This window comes from Topomyia yanbarensis, chromosome 1 (assembly GCF_030247195.1).
Source record: "Topomyia yanbarensis strain Yona2022 chromosome 1, ASM3024719v1, whole genome shotgun sequence".
Lineage (NCBI taxonomy): Eukaryota > Metazoa > Arthropoda > Insecta > Diptera > Culicidae > Topomyia > Topomyia yanbarensis.
This window is the reverse complement of record NC_080670.1, coordinates 164,289,190-164,314,357: the sequence shown is the minus strand read 5'-3', so window position 1 is coordinate 164,314,357 and position 25,168 is coordinate 164,289,190. Positions and strand designations below refer to the sequence as shown.

Genomic DNA, 25,168 nt, shown 5'->3' with positions numbered 1-25,168 from the left:
CGCATACTTTATCTGCAGCGCGTTCTGCAATTACATCTAGGCTCTCCATCTCATACAGGTTGCCAGCAGCATCTTTCACCTTTGAAGCCATCCCCAAGCTTTACCCTAAATCCAAAATTGCCTAGCCAAATTTACTGCATATAGTAACTAAAGTAAAAGTAAAAATTATTGAAAGCAACTCATCTCGCAATCTAAAACAGCATGAGTTGATTATCGTTAATTTAATCCAATGATTCCAGCTTACCCTTTTCGATTCGAGGATGTAAAGGATTTTTTGAAGCCATCGACTGGAAGTGATCGGCACACAATAGACTATTTTTTGCCTATCTTCTTTGATATCTTCGAGATTGATCATTCCATCAGTTCGTCCGAGCAACAAAGTTGCACCTAAACTACACAACTGAAAACAAATCTATTGTATTATTGAAGATTTGAAAAACTATTTATATAGGTATTACATGGAAGAAGCACGTGGAAACCGAAAAATGATTTTCTGATTGTTACACTTGTTCTATTTTGACAACACAAACTCTCACCGGAGACCCATTTTACTGTTATTTACCCGACTACTACGCGCGAACTTCAAAGAGTATACACTAACGCCACCACTCAAAGTGTGGCGTTCCTGCACACTAACATATTCATAAAATTATTGTTTTCAACATGAGCGATGGTGAATTTTAGAGTGTTATGTCTGTTTGTCTGTGATACAATGATGCGAGTTTTAGAACAACAAAGTTTAACAAAGTCGTGGATGTTTTCAATATATTTGTAAAAAAAGATAATGAAAGAAAAATCATTCTCAACACGTGCTCATCGAATCCTGCGCACGCAATTAACCAGTGCGGACTGCGATTCTTTTCCTTACTGGCGGGGCGTTTTCAGCATCCCTGATAATATCTGAGGTTCGTTTGGCCTAACCCTTCGAATACCTTTGTCGACCAAAACATGTCATCAATACATCATTGAATGTGAAATGATTCCGAGAATTAATGGCTGAAATATTTTATATAAAGGCTACTCTTAGGCTTTAAATTTATGTAAAGAGTTTCTCTGTCACATAAGATTTTAAAAGACTTTTTTCTGAATTGTTACTAAAAATGAATAATTTACAATAAATTACTTTTTTGACTTTGGTCGCTCTTAACCCCTTAAGTTGTTGATATTTAATCCGAACATGTTATACATTTTTGTTATTGGCACATCAAAACCTTTCGAATGGTGGGTCGATTATGTTATTGGAAATTTTTTTTCCTAAGACTACAAAAAGTTCCAAAAACACGTTTTTCAAAAAGCTCAAAAACTACGAAAAAGAAAATGGATATGATTTTCGCGTTCAGCGACCCAAAACTGACATTGAAAATGCCTTTTTTCTTAGCTTACTGCAATTACCAGAAAATTGGTAAACTAGTGTAATAGAAGAGCCCGGGCCTGTTTGCGGAAGGTATAAGTTGGAAGAGTTCCTTTGGCTTCGTTTCTATTAGACATCTCTCGTTTTTTACCACAAATTATGTAAAATATGTTTTCATATGTTGCAATTCATTTTATTTTGTAAAAATCATGGGTGACAGTTTTCAAACGTAATAAACGAATTTCTTTAATGTTGTGGAATTTGTGTTATTTCCGGTGAGTTTTATTCTATTACGTGAATGATAATATTTTTCAATAATGCACAATCTACTTAAATAAAAGAGATAAAAAATGAAAATTCCGCCAACTAGCACCGGGCTTCCCTACTCTTTCGAATCAAATAGGTTAAATTTATTTATTGAAAATCGGGTTCGGGTCGGACACGGTTTTTAATTTATTTTAATTTGGATGCGGGTCGGGTTCGGGTCGGGTACGGGTCGGGTTCGGGTTCGGATTTTTTTTTACCGGCCCGGGTACGGGTCGGGTTCGGGTTTTATATTTTTATAAAATCCGGGTACGGGTCGGGTTCGGGTAAGCTTACAAAAATAATATTCGGGTTCGGGTCGGGTCCGGGTACGAAAAAATCCATACCCGCCCATCTCTAATTCTGATGCACACTACACGGAGAGCTTTATTTGATCATCGATGGCAGTTTTTCCCCTGTCTCGTTCTTTCCGCTGTGGAATTTGTGCGTTGGGAGTATTCGGCCTGTTCACTCGTTGGGTGCTTGCTGAAGGTGTATTCTGTGGGGTTCATGAGAATCGCGGCGGGGTGTGAGCGACATGAGTAGGAGCTGTGTGGGCTCTGCGTGTTTTTGTTTCTCGGTGCATACTGAGAAACAGACATGCAGACCTTCCATGTTTTCTATTTCGGTCTCTTATTCTGCTGTGATTTTTATGTATTTTATGGAGTGTACTTCTGGTGAGTATTCGTCGGATGGATGGACCGAGTATGTCCAATGCGTGCGGTACGGATGGAGGAATATGCTGTCGAAGACTGCATGAAGTTCTCTGTGTATCATTGGTAAAATTGAAAATCTGGTATATTTTTCTATACATATATTCTAATTTATATATCAATTATATTATATTCAATTAAATACACTAAATACATGTCGATTTCTTACCTCATGTAAGGAATCGAAAGTCTTATTGTAATGTTAAAATCCATTTGATACAAACATTACATTAAGGCGGGGGTGGTTGATGAAACGATTGCCTCGGAACACGGTTTACCCTCTATACGAAATGGGTAATCGGAAAATCAATTGAGCTAGCACCTACCCAAATCCTGGAATCAAATTATTTGCATGGATATAAAATGCATGCATAAAGTTATTTGCATGCATATAAATGCATGCAAACATCTTTTTTCTGTAAACCGTTGCCAGCCAGTGGGAGATGGGATAGGTTTCACACACACATACATACAGACACACAAGCTAACGGACTATTCCGGTGTTATTTGTTTTTATTTAGAATGGAAACCTTCTGAATTCAAAGAGATTTCGGATTTGTTTTAATTTATACGACCATATGTTTGCATCTCCTTATATTTTCCCCTTTATTTGAATCTTGCAATTACAATTAATAATAATTGCGTGCAAGTTCAAGAAGCAAGATTGGTTTCTTAATAAAGGATTTCTGACGGGCCATCTCGCTGCGGTGCTCGTCTTACTTCTTCTGCTGCTGCAAGACTTACTGCATTTCCGGTTTGTTTTCCACCGTCACTAGCACTAACTAGCAAAATCGGTAGCTATAAAATTTACATTTTTAGAAATGGCCACGTTTTGGCAGTTTATTTATTTGGGTTACCGAAATTTGGTAATTGAGAGCTAGTTTTGCAATTCGATCGGTAATTTTTTACCGTATGCAGGAATTTACCGATTTTACCGAAAGAATTGTATTTTTATTTGACGAATTTGATAAAAACCGATTGAATATAACTAACTGTTCGTATCTTTTTACGAAATTTCCGTAAAACAAGTCATGTTTACCGGAACATCAGTTATTTTTACATTTACCAAAATATTTCGTCAAAAAACTACCGACCAGCGAAATCTAATTGTACGTCTAATGTAGTTTTCATTTTTTTTCTAAGTGTGTGGTTTAAATATCAGTTGTCCGTAAATAATAATTAGTATTATGTAATCGTATCCAATCATTGATTCAATTATTTTAATTTAATTTTGAAGTGGAAAAAAATTTCGCTCTCATTTGCGCTAATTTTTAATTTTTTTACTTTCTATTTTCAAAATATTGGCCTGCAAATATAATTCGTGCACAATACTTCTGTAGCACTTGCGTTGTGTGTTACCAGTGTATTACTGGTCAGATTTTTTTTTTTTTTTCATTTCAATTTCCGCCATATTTCGTGGTTTTTTTCCGATTTTTCAATATTCACTCTTCCAAATCATTGCACTTGTTCAAAAATATCGAAGTTCCATTTCATACCGTTTCTAGACCATTCTTCCAACTTTTAGAATAATTTGATTTTTTTAAATCGGTTGATAATTCGTCAAGTTATAGTATTTTTTGTGAAAAAAGTCAAAACCGCTATTTTTTCACTTTTGTGTTCAAGTCAATTAGGAATGAGAAATAACACAATGTAACGATGAATATAAAATGATGGTTCCATTCCGAATTTTAAGTGTAATAATATGACCATTAGAGATATATTTCAGCACAGCACTTTTTGAGTTCCTTTTGTGATCCCAAATGCATGTGAAAAATTTAGGAGCTGTCGGTTGCTTCCCGGGTTTGCGCATTGCGTTCAAAGTTTGTATGGGATTTTATATGGAGAAATCAATTATTTTGCATTTACGTTAATAAAGATCGCTATTCCGCTCAATATGAAAAACCGGCTTTTTAAAACTATAGTTCAAGCCTTGGTTAACAACTTTGTCGAAAACGGTAACTAGCTACGAGTTTTCAAAAAATAGTTATAGCGATTTTAAAACTTATGGTTCAATCCAAATGCAGAAATTCATTATTTCTTCCAACACTGTCAGTACACCACCGACACGGATACTTTCAACTTAAATAAATCAGAATATAGTCATCCTGGTACCTTTGAATGAAATGTTCGGAATGAATTACTGAATAACATAGACGTAGTTAGAAAATGAAAAGAAGAGGGGGGGGGGGGCTTGTGTACTTCTTGCTTGTGGGAAATTGTGGAATCGTGTGTAAGTATAGTATAAAGACGCTGAATCCTTCTGGCTAAAGACTCGCCATCTCTATCTTATTCTTCTTATTTTTCTGTAAGTGTCATTCCAATCGAGCACGAGACTTGTCAAAAATGCTCAATCCTGAAAAAAATCGTTTCGAATCCTTCTGGAACGAGGGCCATTGGCAGGTCTCGTGCTCGATTGGAATGACACTGACAGATAGATTGTAAACAAACGATAGACGTGTCGAGTCTTTATCCAGAGGGATTCAGTGTCGTTAGTATAGTAGAACAAGATCTCTAACCTAAAATTTTAACGAACGTAGGCCAGCAAAAAGCTGACGACGGCAAATCGCTCAAATGTTGCATTGGAGCTTACCCACTATTTGCCGGCAAATTGAAAGGCAAGTGGCGCATTCGAGTTGGCAAATAACCCCCCGTTTGTCAACAACATGCCCTTTTTGACTGGGATTATGCTCACCGCTGTTCTGTACCGTTTATATTTAGTTGTAAATTTCTGTTCGTTTTTGCGTTTGTGAACGGTTATGTTCGTCCAGATAGGTTAGATAATTTTTGTGGCGTCAATTTGTATGATTAGCATAAAGTTTAGATAGGCTACTACTCTCCTCTTGCCGAAATAAAATGTATTTGCTGGTCACTGCGGATGACAGTTGAGATGAGGAAGATTTGTTTTGGTGAGAAAAGGCAACGTGTGAGACAGTTTCGGACCACGTGGAAAGTACGATGTCGTTAACTTTGTTCCGTTTGGACTTTTTTCCACTGGGTAAATTACGCCCGTGTGTCAGTGTGCAGAAGTGTATTTCCGCAGTAGAACCGACCTAAGCGTCAAGGAGCCACTCTCTCCCCGGCTTAGTATTTAGGACCCAGAAGACTCTTTTCCAACCTCGCTGTGAAGGATCAGCCGAACGAGCCTAACTCTCCGTCACAGCTAAACGTCAAGGAGAGCGAAGCAGGGCAGCCAAAGGTGTCCCCTGGGAAGTATACTGCAGTGGGGAGTACTTCTGGAATCTCTCGCGGGGAGTGAGTAGATTTTCATTTAAATGTGTAGTCCGGCGATAATTTGCCATCATCGCTAGGGATGTTCCAACAAAGGAGCGAAACTCACCTCCATAGCTAATACACAGAGAACAGACATATAAGCTGGAACAAACTTTCCCGAAAAACCTGATTACACATTTAAATGAAAATACGTTGAAAATCACCATCGCATACAGGTTCGCATGCGTGAGTCACTATTGTATCCAAGTATGCACACAAGTCCCGTATAGCGATTGCTGGCCGATCGAAGCGCCGGCCAGTGGCAAGTTGCTACTTGCTGTTGTCATTTCAAAGTGACAGTTTTATTTCTTACACAAGTTGAAAACTTTACTTGTATGTCAGTTCTCAGTGGCTAATAGTGAAGGAACGCTGTCGGAGCAGCCATCGAAAGTCGAAGGAAAGCGTGGCCGTTGCTGTCCCCGCCAGTCGGAAGGAGCCACCCACCTGCCCATGCTTGATGGTATCCAGCGAGCACCAGCAGTTGTTCACGGAAGAGGTAGTAGGCAAATAAACACGTTAAAATTATTTATGTGTTTGTATTCCATTAGTTTGGTGTGTCGCGAAAATCCAAAATTCACCTAGGCAGCCCTGATAAATGGGGTCCGTCGGGCAATTCAGAACCCAAGCAGTGGGCAAATCCCTACATACAAAATATCTTAAAAACATTCCTTTTTTAACGAATTCGTTTTACCACCATCGCTTCCTCCCTCCTTATCATAATATAGTGAGGTATTTAGAATATTTATATTTCATATATGTAATCAGCGACCGAAAATTTCCCAAAAAACTATTGTTAACTATTTAATTATTTTAATTAACTATTTAATATATTTAATTCATGAACGATTTTTACGTATACATACATTTAGAAACAACAAAGGAATTGTGCGAGAACCAATTACGCAAAAATTAACTAATTTTTAATCCGTGTTGAATCAATGTTTATTATATAATTAAATATAAAAATATACAATCAGTATTACAATGCAATGTTTTTCGATTGTCTGAAACGTTGGTACGGTACACATGTAGAAGAGCACAATTTTATTATTTCAAAGCAAAACCAAATGGGTTTCATAAAGAATTTAAGCACTTTTGCGGTTTTTTACTCCATTGCATTCAAATTAAGTTTAAAATTAACTTTGTTAAAAAACAATGGACAATTTGGAATTGAGCCAACTGGAGAACGATATAGACACGAAATGAAAAAAAAGGACTTGTTATATTTCGTGAACTTTTTCTCCCCTTTAAAATTCTTAAAAGCCCCTTTGACTATTTCTAATAATCCCTTACTAATGTTTTAGTTCGCCAAATGACATCTCGCTAGAAGATTAGTGCTTTGAGGCAGAAATGATAAAATAGAAAAAGTACGATCACTTGCAGTAAACGCTTAATCCAGTACAACTTCCAAAGCTTCGCCCTAGCCTTCTCCATACTGTCCAAGCTGTCCTTCAGCACGAAGGTTCGAATTCCAAGCATGTATTTTTCGATGTAGCTATCCCAGCTCATGTCGCTCATGTCCATAGAAAATTCATTGCCATCCCGAGCGTGGCGTACCTTGTGCGTCAACCGTGTCAGATTGGGTATGCGAAAGGTCCACTCGTGCATGGCGAAGAACTCGCCCGTGTCAGCCGCTTTCTGGAAACGTTTGGCAATTTTCGCCATAATGGGCTTGGTCCCTTGGGCGCGCATAACTATGTCGAACAGGTAAGCAGGGAGAAAGTGCAAAAACAGTTCCACGATCTTGTGCAGAATCCGGTTGGTACGGAACCGGAAGCCGGGATATAGCATGACGTATTTGGTTGGATTTTTGACGGACCATTTTTCAGTTATATCGCCATATTCGTGCCATTTGATTGGATTTACTGATCCGGAGGTGCAGTTATACACCCGTATCGAGTCGGACCTGTAGGACGAGAACGATTAGGATAATCATTGGACTAATCACAATTTAGCTGCTGTAGAAAATTACACGATCGAAGCGTTCTCCCACGCAGCTGCTATTAACGTATTACACACGATATCCACCGGAATGACGTCCATCACGCATTTCTGGTCGCACATTATACTGCTAATAGTACCCCGTCCAATTTCCATCATTATGCCTAAAAATAAACAGTATTAATATGATGACGAATTTTACTATAACAACCGACCCGTTATTCCGTAAACATTGTCGATCCACCCTGGAAACGGTTCCTTTATCGCTCCGGTCACAATGGATGGCCGCACAATACAAATCGGTAGCTTGCGGCTATACTCCGATACCAGCTGCTCTGCAATTGATTTCGTCAATGTGTACGTGTTCGGGTGAGTTCCCTGCAGCTTCCCAGCTAATGCATTGATAACATCCCCTGGCAGGATGTTGATGCATTGTATGAAGGAGTTTGCATCCATCGTGGGAGGGTATACCACTTCGTCAATCACTTTCCTGTTAGGGTTACTATATGCGGTTGAGACGTGGACGACACTCTGGAAAACAAAAAATCTCGTAGAAGCTATTTCTGAAGCTAATCAATACTTGTTACCTGCAAATGTAACATCTTCATGCACAGGTCCAGCATCTGTTGGGTGCCGACCGTATTCAGTACCGCGGCTTCCTTCAAGCCTTCGTTGAAACGAACGGTAGCAGCCACGTGGAATACGATGTTCACACTTTCTATCAACAGTTGCATATCTTTCTCCGAAAGTCCCAAAAGCGGTAGCGTTATATCGCCACCGATGTAGACCATCTTTTCCAGCACGTATGGCATCTTCGCTCGGATTCTGTCGAAGACCGGGTGCTTGACGAACTCTCGATAGCGCTGTTCACTGGTTAGTCCACGCTTCGGTCGCAACAGGACGTAGATGTGTTTTATCCCATCGCAACTTCGTAACAGCTTTTCGATTAACACTTTGCCCAAAAACCCCGTACCGCCGGTTACGAAGATGTTTTTTCCATCGAAAAACGGTCGAATCTCGTACGGTTCGGAAACTTCCAGCTCGGGAGAAATTATTTTTCCAACGTTGTTGTTCAGGTCGCATTCCATGGTTTTTGCACCACCACCACCATGTGCGTTGCTCATGTTGCCGGCGGCGACTGATGAACGAAAACGACTAGCAAACGTTTCCACCTGGCCCATTATTGGGAGGTCCATTATGATCGATTAGTTTTCCACGGCCCGTTGCGTTCTGAGTGTTTTGTCAGGCTACTGTAGAGTGCGTGCGTGTGCCTTATCAGATGAGTTGGTTCATTAACATTGATACCTATGCACAGTGGTCCAGGAAGCGAAATTAGCGGGAAACAATTGTTAACGCATTCATCTTTAGGTTTAGAGATTTGGTGTCTTAGAAACATTTATTGTGCGTGACAAACTGCATCTTTTGGCTGAAACGGTTTTAGGGTGGCCCTTAAAATGTCAAAGTTGTAGACATTATTTCAAAGTATAGTTCAGAGAGAATGATACTTTCTTCTGCAATATTCTAGAACAATCAGTTCTGAGCAACTTTGTTGAAGATACTAAATTTGTATCTCAAACCGTTTTTATTTTATAGTGAGTTCCATATCATAACTTAGGGTGTCTCTCAAAAAAGCAGTTTTCTCCGTACAGTTTTTTAATAGGATTTTTCTCATAAAAGTACCCTTCAGTGTACTTTTAGAGCATGATTAGAGGCAACTTTTGCTGAAGAAAGAAAAATTTTATTTTGTTTGGTTAAAAAATTATACTTAATTTTCATTTAAAAATACGCTCTTTTCAAATGTCGATATCTCAAAAGGGGGCAAACGAAAATTGACAATTTTGATTGCATTTGAAAGGCTGTACTTTTGCCTACAATATATTAAAAAATTGGAGAACGCTTTTTTGTCTTTCTTAAATAAATCAAATTTAAGTAAAAGCATTTTTGCGTATAATCCTACAGCGCTCATATTAAAAAAAATATTTGTTTTACGCGGATTCTGTGAATTCTTGTCAAGATTTTTCAAGGATCACATACACTTGCAGATTTTTCATATTGCAAATAGGGTGATGACCCTATTTTGGGCACTCGTTAGGGTGGCGCACTCTATCATTAATTGCTCGATCTATGTAAAATCGTTGAAATGCATATGGGTCATTCCATGCGAAGTGATCAAGGCACGTGTAATCGACCTCCACGGATTTGAACAAAATTTAGAGGAATTGTTCATCTAGGGCCAATATATGCAAACCCAAATTTGTGTGACAATTGAATCACCCCTCGGCTCATGGTAGCACCCCCCGTTTTGGCAAATTGCCAAAACCCTTGATTTTCTTTTGATCATATCTCCGGTTCTATTTACTCTAGAATCAAACCACAGGATAGCTTTTGAAGAAAATTGTTCAAGGAGTCTATAAAAATATTATTTTTTGCCAACAGTGTTGCCAACTATACAATTTTTTCAGTTAAATATTAAAAGTTAATTTTTTTCTCAATACGTATATTTTAATTCTGAAAATTTTAATGCCATCGCCTTCCTCAGACATTTTTACATAAAAAACACTTATCATCCCAATATAATATGAGCGCATCCTGAGATATACCGATATCGATTGTAAATATGTGTAGATTTTGGGAAATCTTGGCAATAATTCATAGCAAATTATAGGTCAAGTCATTGGTGATTGGTGGTCTTTACCCTATCTGCATTAGGAAAAGCCTGCAAATGTATGTGACCCTTGAAAAGTCTTTATAAGAATTCACAGAATCAGCGTAAAACAAATATTTTTTAATATGAGCGCTGTAGGATTATACGCAAAAATGCTTTTACTTAAATTTGATTTATTTGAGAAAGACAAAAAAGCGTTCTCCAATTTTTCAATATATTGTAGGCAAAAGTACAGCCTTTCAAATGCAATCAAAATTATCAATTTTCGTTTGCCCCCTTTTGAGATATCGACATTTGAAAAGAGCGTATTTTTAAATGAAAATTAAGTATAATTTTTGAACCAGACAAGATAAAATTTTTCTTTCTTCAGCAAAAGTTGCCTCTAATCATGCTCTAAAAGTACACTGAAGGGTACTTTTATGAGAAAAATCCTATTAAAAAACTGTACGGAGAAACCTGCTTTTTTGAGAGACACCCTAAGTTATGATATGGAACTCACTATAAAATGAAAACGGTTTGAGATACAAATTTAGTATCTTCAACAAAGTTGCTCAGAACTGATTGTTCTAGAATATTGCAGAAGAAAGTATCATTCTCTCTGAACTATAATTTGAGATAATGTCTTCAACTTTGACATTTTAAGGGCCACCCTAAAACCGTTTCAGCCAAAAGATGCAGTTTGTCACGCACAATAAATGTTTCTAAGACACCAAATCTCTAAACCTAAAGATGAATGCGTTAGCAATTGTTTCCCGCTAATTTCGCTTCCTGGACCACTGTGCTATGGGATGTGACGCTACGGAAGTTAAAATTAATATAGAGCTTGATTTATTTGCAGAAAGAAAAACATTGAGCATAATTTGTGTCTAGGGTGTTGAGCTCATTTTCACTCATCCTATTTGAAGCCGGTAGAAAGAACTGCGTCTTGGTTTGTTATTATACTGATTCTTAGTCGTGTTGGCTGAGTAATCAACGAAATTGTGCGCACCATCTCTACTAGAGTAAAAATAGACAAATTAGCCTGTACAATTACGGTAAACAAGTTCACGATACATTTTATTGCAGACGAAACATCCATTCCTAAGAACTGTTCGAGATAATCAACATTCTCTAGTACATATCAAGTAAAACATCCGTGACACCGTTGATGTGATCAAAGAAGGGAAAACAAGATTTACCATTCTTCGGTCTTAGCACCAGTACCGTAAACCGGGGTGATATTGATCACTTTTCGAAGTAATCATTACATATTTTTAGACGCAACACATTTTTTTCAAGTTTAATATTTTTAACCCATGTACTGATGTATGGAGAACAAGATTGGATGGTTTTACCGGAAATTGTCCACTTACAGTTATTTTTTCAAAAATGATTTCAAGTTGAAGTCCGTTTTCGTATTCCGGGGTGACTTTGATAATCTGCATGTTCACCCACATTAAGTTATTGATGTCAATGTTTTTCATTCAAATGTTTGTTTAAACTAATTCTGGAAAGATACTCATTGTTAAATAGATGTTAATTGGTATTATAAAAAAGGATTTCAATGTACTGTAAAATTCGAGTAACCAAAATTCGTATAATTTGTGTCCAACTAGAATAAAAGATTCTGAAAACCTTTAAAGCTGCTAAAATTGTTTTATTTCAGTGCTTTATCGAAGTACAATAAGTTTCATCCATTTTAACACGTTGGAATATTGAACAATAAAAAAAATGTTACGATTTGTAGCTTAAAATAATTTGAAAGAATTGCCAACTAGTTTCACAAAAAAAATGTATTTAAAATAAAAAAACTCTTAAAACTAAATTTGGCACATCCCAATTTAAATGAAAACAAAAACTCGCTTGTAATTTATTACTTTTGGTCAAATATGAGATTTATTTGTTTTATAAAAAATAGATACTTTACGAAGCTTCGTAAAAATAAGGTAAAGTCAAATTTCGGTTTTTTGTAGTTTTTGTACTTAAAAACCGAACAATATACTCAAAAAGTATAACAAATCAGTATTTTATAAGTTTAGAGTAAAAATCATTTCAAATTAAAATGATTCGGTAGACTATTCTGGTTTAATAAGCGATCTATAAAAAGGTTCGAGTGATCAAAGTCACCCCAATGATCAAAGTCACCCCGGTTTACGGTACTAACCAGTAAAAGTGCATCGAGGTCCGCAACTTAAAATTGCCAATCCACCGAACAGGTTAACTGAACCGATAATGCTAGCGGTAACTTGACCATGTGACCTTCCCTTTAGAAGCACATTTGAATGCCGTATGATATTACCATTAGCTTTAGGGCTAGTTATAGAAAGGTCTAGAAAAACAACCATTCATCACGACCATTCATCTTAGAAAGAGGCTAGGATTGAATGCTCGCCACTGCGTAGAAGGCTGATCTGCATCGCAATTGAATTGCTGAGAATTATATCGAATAATCTGAATATTTTTTAAGTATATTTGACTTGTCCAAAAACGTTCGAAACGGCTGAGTGCATAATAAAGATCAAATATAATCAAAAATAAAGATTTTTTCAAACAGACATTTGATTCTTTATTGTACGACATTGGCCTTGATCATTGTGGAGACCAAATAAAATTCCGACATCACCGAATTTTAGAATTTTTGGTCGAACACTTTTCATCAACTTCAGGAGAAACTTGTGTTTCGTCACATTTTTTGACATTTTAGTTCAAATTGTTTTGAGTTACTGCGATTTACCAGGTTTTTTGAATGGTGTTGGATGGGCCGAAACTGATGGAAATTTCGTGGATTTATGTCGATCTTAACGGACTTTATACCCTTTTCCATGAGTACTATGCTTTTCATATAAAGGCTATAAACCTTTTCTGCAGTCACTCAGATCGATAGATGTCTTTATAGTTCAGATAGTGTAGACTGCAAACCGCAGGAACATATTACTTGCCATATCGTTCATATCAGCACCTTTCGATCAAATCTCTCCACTCGAATCGACTGCCCACATCGCTCGCCTACGTTGGCAGTATATTATTGTAGATTAGTTATTGGAGAGGCGTTCCACCAAGGAGAAATAGAGCATAGTGTATATTATTGTAGGCCAGAAAAAGTTTTTGAGTTCTCCTTCATAATGATTTCCATGTTTTCTGAAATCTTTGTACGTTTTATCATTCCAGCGCTTGTTCCGGCTTCATTCACCTAAATACACGAAAAACAATCCGTTCATAAATTCATGAAATAAAGATCACGATTTCGTGAATAGAACGATTTACGAAAACCGTGACCAAGTTTCTGAAACTATGAATAATAAACATCGTATTCATGAAACTATTTGTGTTTCCAAAAAATAGTTTGCCGCGAATATATACATGGCGTTGCATTCGGATGTTTGGTTGGGTAACTGTTGTTGTTCCCTGGACATTAGATTTTGTTGATTCTTGTTCATAATTTGGGAATACACCGCCCGCAATCAAACGATGTTCATGATTTCAGGAGCTTATTTGCGATCTTCATGATTTCTGATCACGTTCGACCATGCTATTTTATTCATGAGTTTCCCATCGGATTTTTCTGTCAGACTAGCGGGGTTTATGTTCATGATTTTAGTATTTTAGTCCCAATTTCCGTAATTTCTATTAACGTTATTGGACCTTCCTTATTAAATTTCGTGCGAAATTCCGTGCAAAATTCCGTGCGAAATTCCGTGCGAAATTCCAAGTGAAATTTCGAGCGAAATTCTTTGTAAAATTCGGTTAGAAATTCCGTGCGTAATCCTGTGCGAAATTATGTGGGAAATTACAAGTGAAATTCCTCATGAAATTCCGCGCGAAATTCCTTGAAAAATTTTCGGCAAAATTCCGTGCGAAATTCCGCGCGAAATTCCGTGTAAAATTCTTTAAGAAATTTTCTGCAAAATTCCGCGCGAAATTCCGTGGGAAATTCTGTACGGAATTCCATGGAAAATACCGTGCGAAATTTTGTGCGAAATTCCATGCAAAATACAGTGTGCGAGTGTAAAATTCCGCGCGAAATTCCGTGGGAAATTCCAAGTGAAATTTTGTGTGGAATTCCATGCGAAGTCCCTTGCCAAATTCCATGCAATATTCCGTGTGAAATTCCGTGCGAAATTCCGTGCGTAATTTTGTGCGAAATTCCGTGGGAAATTACAAGTGAAATTCCAAGTGAAATTTTGTGCGGAATTCCATGCAAAATTCCGTGCAAAACTCCGAGGGAAATTACAAGGGAAATTCTGTGCGGAATTCCATGCATTTTTTTTTGCGAAATTCCATACGAAATTTCGTGCGAAAGTCCATTCGAGATTCCACGCAAAAAAACCACGTGATATTCCGTGTAAAATTCTGTGCGAAATTCCGCGCGAGATTCCATGGGAAATTCTAAGTGAAATTCTGTGCGGAATTCCATGATAAATTCTGTGCGAAGTTCCGTGCGAAATTCTGTGCGAAATTCCTTGCAAAATTCCGTGCGAAATACTGCGCGAAATTCCAAGTGAAATTTCGAGCGAAATTCTTTGTGAAATTCCGTTAGAAGTTCCGTGCGTAATCCTGTGCGAAATTATGTGGGAAATTACAAGTGAAATTCCATGAAATTCCTTGTGAAATTCCGCGCGAAATTCCTTGACAAATTTTCGGCAAAATTCCGTGCGAAATTCCGTGCAAAATTCTGTGCGAAATTCCGGGGAAAATACAGTGTGCGAGTGTAAAATTCCGCGCGAAATTCCGTGGGAAATTCCAAGTGAAATTTTGTATGGAATTCCATGCAAAATTCCATGCAATAAAGGGCGAACACGAAATTATTGCGACACATTCAACAGGGCATAACTTTTTTACCATTGGGTAAAAATCAACCAAATTTTGCACACTCTCATTGATGTGTATTGTTTACATGCTGTCAAACTCGAAGTCGTGTTTTCGATTCAACGAAAATGGAACCAACGCGAGTCGAGAGAACAAGTTCTTTCCAAACACCTGGAATTTCCTGACCTGTCGCACCGGCAGTTGGGAAAAATGTTGAACAATTCCCCTTTCAACCGTCTCCAGAGTGTTGAAGCGGTTCCAGGAGCGGTTGACGTTGGACCACGGCAAAGGATCTGGAAGAAAACCGGGACCGGAGAACAAAAAAAAGATGGGTGGGTAATGTCAGAGACATAACCGGAGTGAAGTAGAATACACTTTAGACCGGTAAATTCTGCTCTGGAATAAGCAATTTCTATGCGATTTTGTCGACTTTAGCACATTCATAGTTTATTTGGAGTATTTTTGGAATTATCAAGTTGACAATTTGCAACATTCTTTGAAAATATTGTTGAACTTTTAGGAATGAAGACACGCAAGCGAGCGTTTGACCGTCGTCCTACTACTAGCATCAGAGAAGTAGCTGATCAGCATTTTTCGCTACATGGCCTGTACCAAACAAACCGCTCGTAAGTCCACCGGAGGAAAGGTTCCCCGCAAGCAGTTGGCAACAGCCCCCTGGCAACCCTATACCATCATATGGAGTTTGACAGCGACCGACATATATGGGGCGTTATAGCTATAAAGCCCCAAACAAAGAATTATGTTCGGCACTATGCTCGATATTCAAGCATTCCACACGACGTTTTGCATCTTGTGGGATGATTTAATAATTTAATTTAATCGACATTTTGTAACTAAATACAGCTTCTAATCATTCGGTTCAAAATCAATGTTTTGCCTTTCATGGCAGTGATGCTGGCTGTACAGAGACGTCGTCCTTGACAGGAGGCTGGTTGGCAACGAAGGCAGTGTAAAAGTACCCCAGTCACGGTTGGCGTTAAGAAGCCTCATCGCTACCGAACAGAAACAGTCGCCCTGCGAAAAATTCACAGCTATCAGAAATCGAGCGGACCTAAATTGTGACCCAAAATAAACCACAAACCAACAAGTTGTTTTCAGGACCAGCCAATTATAAAGTATTATTATTATAAATGAAATTTTCCATTGCCTTACAACCTCCCTCCTCCTTTCCACCCGGCTTGAATAACTATCAATCTTGATGATGCTGTGCGGCGGGGGCACTAGTTTTTATTATAGTGGAAAATTTAGGTTTGCGCGTTTTGACATTAAAAATGTCTTACTCCACTATCTGGGGCTAGGTGTCATTCTAAAATCTAAACTATCTCCCATGTAACGAAACTATGTAAGGTTTGCACGCTTATAACTCCGATATTACTAGATGGTTTTTAATCATTCATACACCAACCGATTCAGAAACACCTAACTTAAATATTGGTAATAATTTAATATCTCTCCAATAAAAGTAGACTTTTGGAAATTGGTAAAATTAAAATGTTCACAAAAAACGGGAAAAATACCATTCGTGAGGCAGATTTCACAGACACAGCCGTCAAAAGAGGGCAGCTTAGTTGCTCAATGAAACACGAAAAGTCATAAATAGAAGCAACGCATGTCCGTTTAAATCAGTTGTTGCTCTTATCCCTCACGAGCAACGTCGTCTCCGGGCGATGTAATAAGCGTTATCGATTTTCGGTAACGTTGGCATTTGCACACACTCGCACCTAAGTGACTAAACCATATACCATATTAGTTTATAAATAGAGGTGACGCGTACCCGTTTGAATCAGTTTTTGTTCTTATGTCGAACGGGTAAGGTCATGGCTGCAGCGTCTGGGCACTACAATAAGCGGTAGACGCTATGCATTTTCGGCAGCGGTGGCCGTGTGCGGATTTGTCGGGTACCAGCATGGTGTCACAGAATGATTTGCAAAGTGGGTGGGCGGGGTGGTTTGGATTTAATTCAATACGGTGTGTGCTGCTTAAGATTGTGGCGTTTGAAAAAAATATATTTATTTTTATGCATGCGTGTGCGTTGTAACTTGTTAATCCATGTTTACGGCGCTTTGTAGCTGCGTAGGGTAAAGAGCCAATTGGTTTTCATGTTTCATATTTCGGTTATATGTTTTTTATCAGTAAGGCATCTGACAACGTGCTTCTGTAGTTATTGCACTGTTCAGCAGCGTAATATTTTATATAGGAGAGTACACTCAGGTTTTTTACGCGGATTTTGAAATTTACGCGGTTTTCATTAACGCGTTTTTTTTAAATTTACGCGGTTTTCATTTACACGGCCTGTATCCCCTGCGTGAAAAATCTGAGTGTAATTGCATCGGAAACAATCACATTCCCAGCAGAACTTTTTGTTTTCTAATTTCAAACACTTTTGTTTCGTACTGCACACAACGGAAAATTTTAAAACAGAACTTACCGTCCCAGCAGCAGTTGAAGCGGGTGTTCTTTTTTGATTCAAATTCAAGCCATGTCTTAAGCGTTACTGGACTTAAAATTGTTTTCCCAGTTTAACCAGTCAGAATATCTGTCCTACCCTATGTATTTAAAACACAGTTCTAATTGCGTTTTAAGGTATACAACAAATACGGTTGGGTATACTAATTTAAATTTTAAAATAAATCTGTTTTAAATTATGAAACAAACCGCTGTACTGAAAATATAATTATGTCAGTCCTATTACCACATAAAACACCTATATAACATAAAACGCTGCAGAATTGGTTTAATAATACAATGTTTACACTACAGAGTTATAACACGTTTTAATAATTAGCAACAAGAAAAATGTCACCAAGATAGCATAAAAACCCGTTTTAACTGGTAGTGCGAACGTTGCATAACAATGTAATTTATCAAATAATTTCATTTTTCCACCACTAATCGATCAAGAAATACTTACACTTAAGATTGTTTACTTAAGTTCATTAGTATATTATTGAAAATTTAAATGGAAAATGAAATTTCACATTTTATGGAGAATCTGTATATTTCCGTTGGCGGGCGTGGGTTTCCTCATCACAGCTCTCAATATGGAACTTTTCTTTTGAATATATTTTCTGGACAGACCAGCCTATTTTTACTAGATGGATCAGCCAAATAATGCCAATCACCTAGTGAGATACTTGATTAATTAATAGATTACCGTTAAAAGACCTTCAATAAATTATGTTTTAATGGGGAGAGGGTATATAGCAAATTGTAACATATGAAAACAGGCGAGTGAACAAGAACGTGTGTCGATATGTGTGATAGATAAAAAAGCTATATTTTTTATGTCACCGTGGTCGTGTCCTGTACACAACCCTTTAATTTTTTTCCCAAAAGTTTTGTAGCTGTGCTGTTTTGAAGGAAGTTGTAGTTGAATTCAAAATAAAATAGTTTATTTCTATTGTCAGAGGTGGACCTTCCAACGAAAACTAGTCTGGCTCGCTTGGAATCGAATTGTACGGACCGACCACTGCTTTCACAAAATCCATTATTTTCAGTAATTGTACATTCTACAGAATTAGTCACAACTATTTCCAATCAGCGCAAAAATCGAAGGTTTTCATTCAATACAACAGCAGATTTTCACGTTTGAAAAAACAGGCAGCATTCTGGCCGAAAATTTTGAAACGGAGCACCTATATCGAAACGTTAGAAAATGTTCGATTTTTGTAAATTGAACCATCAGTTTAGTGTAAAACTGTCTATAAATCACAAATAACTTTTGATTTTGTGCCATTCTCGTGAAAGCGACGGTATTGTTCACAAGTGGCTCACTTACCATCCAACGCTCTTGACAAGCTGATGCTTGTAATAACAAAACTTCAATTTCATTCTTTGTCGATAAATTGATGGCCCTGAAAAGGGCCTTTTCTTTGGGCAGTGTTCGAAATTTACTTGGAGCTGGTGTATATGGTAACAGTTTTGGTGCCATCTGAGACGGCGCGCTTGGCCAACTCTTCTGACAGCAGCAAACGGACGGCGGTTTGAATTTTGCGGGAGATGCTGCAAACGAACTGCTGCATGCTGATGCTGGAAACGAACTGAGCGTGAGCAACAGCATGCTGAGTTTTTATACCTGACTACAGCACAATGTAAGCTCGTCCTTTTTTGTGTTGTCCTCAATATGTGTTCTTCGAAGCTCCACCCCTTCGATACACATCAAAGCGGGTATATAAAGACGGGCTTTTCGCGCGGAAGGTAACAGTGTTCGCTCTATTTTTACGAACGGAGGTGGCAAAGTTAAGGGAAAGACAAAGTCCGCTCGAATCGCGCCTGTCTTCAATTTCCCGTGGGCCGAATTCACCGTCTACTATGGAAAGCAAATTATGCTGAACGTGTCCGAGAGCCCGTTCATTTAGCAGCTGTAATGGAAACCTTGCTGCTGAAGTGTTGGAATTGGTAGGAAATGCTGCCCGTGACAACAAAAATTATCCCACGCTATCTGCAGCTTCGTATCGACGAGGTGTTGAACAAACTGCTTTTCACAGTGACCATTGCTCAGGGCGGTGTGTTGCCCAATATCCAAGCTGTACTGCTGCCCAAGAAGACCGAAAAGAAAGTATAAATTTAACGCTGAGAAAGAAATGCTCTTGTAAAAACTGTCCTTTTCAGGACGACCACATATTTTTGATAAAGAACAAATTTGAAATTGTGTTTCCAATACGGAGATTATCAAACACTCAGGGTAAAGAGAGTACTGTAATACGGAACCTTGGTAAAATGTTTGAGAATTGAAACCTTTTTTGAATGCGCCTAGTAAAAATGTTTTCCACTTCACTCCAGTTTGTTTCAGGTTATATTTGCAATTTGCGTACTGAAATAAATCATAATTTAGGGTTTAACCCAAATTGCTCTCCAGGGAGAAACAGTCCATGAAACAGAAAATGCAAACTTATTCTTTGAAATTAGTTTGGTGGCCCCGAAAAGGGCCTTTTTTACAATGATACAAGTGAGTTGTACCATACAATGTGCGTCCCTGCCGCTACAGTATAGACGTACATTCATTGAGATTTTGCACTTGGCGTGTTCAGTATAGGTCACGGCATCTCGGATGACATTTTCCTGCACACCATCAGCATTCGTAGATTAAATCGGAAATGCATTTTACATTACCACGACGAGCCAGACGCCGAATGGCGGATTTGGTGATTCCCTGGATTTTATCACGAAGAACCTTGCGATGACGCTTGGTAGGGAACGCAAACATGATACCGCTCATTGTACCGTCCGGACGAGCATGTTTCTCGTGTGGTAAGCGAGCACCCACTGATACAAAACAAGCTCGCGTGACCTGTATATATAACATTCCCGTATGCAATGAAACGCTTACATGCTCCTTTTTGACGGCTCTGCGTGGGATATGCTGGCAAATTGCGCATTTTCCTCGCTGTTTCCGAAGGATTTTCTAAAAATCCTTGTTTTGGTTTTATTTATAGTAGTCGCACTAATTCCGAAATTTAATACGAAATACGTGCACAAATTTCCGATCAGATAGTGCAAAAATATTGCGATTTCGTCCAGTAGAACGGAAGATATTCGCATTTCAAATCTGGGAAAATTTCTCAACTGAAATTTTTGAAACGGGACCCCATATTGAAACGTTAGAAGTATTCTACTTCAAAAACTTTACAGCTAACTTATACATATAAAAGAGGGTATAATATAATATTCGTAAGATTTGGGGGACGGATCATTTTGTGTGTTCTTTTTATAGTAATTCACTTTATGATTTTTAGAAGGGAGATTATAGGAGAATTTAATTATTAACTAAGCGGAACATTTTACAAGCTTATTAACTAGAAATAAATTAGACAGTGTTAATATAAACATAAGAAAAAAATAAACATCAAATTTACTTAGGATTACAGCAGTAAGAACCCATTTTTTCTGGTTCCTCATTTGTGAGAAATAAAGTGCACATTTACCTTTATTCATGTTTTTGTTAACTTCATTACAGATTTTTTTTTCTCTAAAATAGTTAAGTTAACCCTTTCATGCCCAACTTTTTTCTAGTGCATGTAGGGTTTCAAAACTATTTTTCCTTGAAAACGGGGAGACCAAGAAACACAAAAAAGATAGGTGCTTCCATTGCAGTGCTAGAAGCTGCTCAATTTTTACCTTCCAATGCTCAATACAATTCTCCAAGAATATTTACAATAGTCCAGTTGTATGGAAAACGTAGCCAAAGACAGTCTAAATTGATAAGTTTTATCAGTTTTCAATAATATTGCACCATAACGAAGATATATGAAAAAAATATTTTCCGTTGTCAACGTAAGCTGTCCCTGGCAGCACTGCTCCATCGGAATCGAGCCAGACTAATTACAATAACTTCGCTTCTAGAGCTGATCCTTGTAACTGTTATTACTCAAATGAAAGGCAATAGTCACATTCATTAGTCTTACTTGTTTTGTGAGCAAATCTTGCTTCAATCAAAAGTTATTGCTGTTTAAAAACGTTGTTGTCCACAAACAACATGGGCATAAATGGGTTAATAAAGGATGTTCTTAAAATAATTTGCGTTTGCATTTGCTAAGATCGTTACGTTTGAGGTTCAGGTTCAAATATATATTGTTTTGTTCCGTCAGATCCGTCGTACTGCTGATCGTCAACAATTAATCTTCTACAGGCGCCCAAACAAAATGAATTCAAACGTTTCACCCGCGCTTAACGTTTATCGCGATTAATGAACAATGATAATCACTAGTAAATAATTGAATTATGTTGAGCAGCATTTGCCGCCCCCAAATTTTGCCGCTCGTGGCGGATGCCCCCTTCGCCCCCCTTAGCGCCACCACTGGTGAACTAACATTCCTTCCCTTCCTCGACGATTGTAAGGACGTGGCCAGGTGTACACTGGGATGCTTGTTCCACTATGAAGAAAAAGCGTTAATTCCAAATGTTTTTTGCGACACGATTTAGTGGATATCTTGGTAAATATTAGCTGATCATTGTACAGCCACCCACGATTTGTGCCATCGTATACGCTATGCTATGCTAATAGGTTGGTTTGGGGAATAATTGAAGTTGCGCTATTTCATCTAGTCGTGGAAAAGTCTGCTGTTGTTGATTAGATTAATATGTAGTCTTTGGAAACAACAGTTGGGATTAATCAAATGTTGCAAATCGCACAGATTTTCAAACAAGTCTTATGAAGAGATTGACCAATTTTATTTCTACGATATTATTAGCTCCTTATAAATAATCTATAGTAACTTACTGGACATCTTAGCCCCTTTTCTTTTTGAGGATTAATACCATCGAACAAGTAATCTAGCACGAAATTTTCAACAATGCCTTTCAAAAGCACAGAGACTTTTCCCGCATCGACTTTGTATGCTCGCCTAAGCTGACAACTTTCGATGCGCGTTCTTACGAGCAGAGCACCTGCATCGCGTCGCTCTATCCACGTTACCACGAAACAAAATCAAGAGCGAAGTGTCTAATTGCAAGTTGAACATGCACATTCCTAAACCACCGTTATCTTTCCTATGCTTCGTTATCAACAAAGCGGTTTACTCTAACACAACAGGACTTCTGCTTAGAATCAGAATGCGCTTTTGCGTCATGTGTGGTTCTAAACAGTGGTTAGTCTATTTCCCGAAAAAATGCGTGAATGATGACTAATTAGTAACACAATCGTAGCTTACTTTGGAAATGGAAGGAAATTGTTGATCACTAGATTTTTTGAACATTGGAATGGATGAGATATGTGTGAACCGTGTTCATTAAATCGAGATTGATTAATCCTAAAATCAGAACCATCTAACTGCAACTTTAAAAAAATGAATGTCACTCGTTTCCACTTCCATCACATCACCATGCCCTAGAGGTTTATTAATAGTCCTAACGTTGCAATTTACGGATCGTGTGACAAATTGCGAAACATTCTCGACCTTGTTGAGAGTTGAACTCTTAGCCCCAGCTTCAATAGCTAGCAGGGATAGTTAATTATTTAAATTGGTGGGCAAGGTTGATGCTAGAAGGGAGTTCGTTGGCATGTAGCATTGATTTTGCAGAGTCCTCAGTTTGTGGCACGTCGGCACTATGGTACTACATCTCCTAGTTGAAAAAACCGTTAAAAGGAAAAGTCACATGTTTTATAGGAATAAAAATAAAACCGTCTCTATGTTCAATAGTACATCTGAATCGAACGTAGAGCAATTGATTATGTAAACACAGGTATCACCAAGTTTCTATGCTTCGTAGCCACAATAATGCAACGATGCATTGGTTGCATTCTTATGCAACAGAAGCATTAAACTGTTTATATTATTGCACTTAAACTCCTCCGGGGTTGGTGCGCACTTTTGCACTTCACAGTTACACTTCAATTTCTGCATCGACCAAGTTCTGCTTAATTGGTAAAGAATTACATTTCTTCAAATAGGTAGGTGTATTTCACCGCGCAAGTGTGTTGTTTTTGAAATGCATTGTAGATTTTGTTTATTGCCGTTATTATGAACTTCACCCTGGACCCCTAACAAGGAACTTAACACGCGTTTTTTGATATCAAATCAATGTCAAACGAAGGGTCCACCGACCTTAGGGCCGTTGGATGCCTTAACAGGCCAAGTAACTGAACTGATTTGCAGCCCCCGCCGCTTGCCTATGGTGGTGGTTGATGTGGTGGTGCTAAACACTTTCCTAAACAAACCGTCTAATTCGCACTCAAAGACAGAACTGACCAACCAGATTGGAAAGCATTTTTCTGCAAGACTCCTCCGAAGCATTACGGTTCACCAACTACTGTTGCGGTGTAGGAGTGTTCGAATTTTCACGCCACGGCGGGTGCGATCGATTGCCTTTCGCCTCAGAGGAACATCAACGCGCGACTGGTGCCGAAACGTTTTCCATTTTCTACGGTGTGCGAGTAGTATGTACATATATTAACCGATAAATAAACAAATGAATAAAACTTTTCAAACCTTTCAATTGCATGCTAATTGGATGTCGTTAGGACGTAATAAGTCGGGAAAAAGGAAAAGGGGAAAATATCATGTGAGCCGTATGTTTATCAAGTATTATAACTATTAAATAATAAGAAAAACTTACTAAGTCATGCGCACGCGAAGATTCTTTTGCAAGGCGACGTGTTATTTTCGGAGTAACCTGACAACTTACCCAATTAAGCTATTGCCGCTATCGGGTGAAGAACATAACTTTATTTATATTGTAAATGCGCTCTTTCTATTTTCTTGAGTTTGACAAATCTGCATTATCTATTAACGATAATTTGCAAAGACAGGTATAATATTATTAATAATAATAATATATACAATTCAATATTAGCTATGGTTATAATAATATTACTACCCAACCATGTCTAAAATGATTAGCCATATAATTTTTCATTGCAAGCTTACTGTAATTTATTTAATTTCCACCTCTGAATTCTTACAATAGAATAGTCAAAACTACTTCATTTATGATAATGATAAAAATGTGTTGTTGATAGCCATACTCGTGAGCAATGATATTGACTGATAAAGCGGAATTCCAAACGAAACATGGCGTCCCTTTGTTATTCTAATTTTTACAATGCAAATCATTAACATGAGCAGCAACAAGTGCAATATCACATATTGTTGTACCCGATATTCATCCGTTCGGTGACTCTCGAACCGATAGGTCAATCTTTCCAGTTCGTGCAGTTTTAAATAATTGTGCTGATTCGCAGTCAAGGTTATCTTGCGAATTCTTCGCCTCGTCCAGGTTTTAGCATTTTAGCCTTGAAAATGCTTTACTCTACTATATGGGGCTGGGGTTAGGTGTAAAACTAAAATCTGATTTCGAGCTGCGTCACGAAAACGTGGCATAATTTTAAACGACTGTAGCGCTGTTAATTGTTGATGAATTTGAGTCATTTAAATACTAATAGATTTTAGAAGTCCAATTGGTTGGAACTATAAATTCGTATTTCAACTGAACACTATTGAAAAATCCGTATTATTGTAAAAACATTTGGAAAATGTAAGAAAACAGACAAAGTTTTCGCTTACGTTTTGTTAATTATTGATGGATTTTCATAATTCGATTTTTTTTATTAACAGATTAAGGCCGAAGTGGCCTGTGCCGTATACAAAAGATTCCTCCATTCCACTCGGTCCATGGCCGCGC

At 37.8% G+C, this 25,168-nt stretch overlaps 1 protein-coding gene across 8 annotated transcripts; it reads right to left on the bottom strand.

The window, feature by feature from the left end:
- Positions 1–6,567: 6,567 nt before the first annotated feature.
- On the bottom strand, positions 6,568–23,871 carry LOC131679798 (putative fatty acyl-CoA reductase CG5065). Of its 8 annotated transcripts, none has more exons than XM_058960570.1 (5): positions 23,737–23,871; positions 8,166–8,849; positions 7,794–8,109; positions 7,610–7,742; positions 6,568–7,543 (listed from the first exon to the last, which is right to left on the bottom strand). In XM_058960570.1, the coding sequence occupies exons 2-5, from the start codon at positions 8,772–8,774 to the stop codon at positions 6,961–6,963; spliced, it is 1,641 nt and encodes a 546-aa protein (XP_058816553.1). In that variant the 5' UTR covers positions 8,775–8,849; positions 23,737–23,871; the 3' UTR covers positions 6,568–6,960. The 8 variants fall into 8 exon arrangements, with proteins under 8 accessions (XP_058816553.1, XP_058816541.1, XP_058816558.1 ...); XM_058960558.1 differs by having other exon boundaries at positions 8,166–8,883; positions 23,737–23,851; XM_058960575.1 differs by having other exon boundaries at positions 23,741–23,832.
- Positions 23,872–25,168: the final 1,297 nt, after the last annotated feature.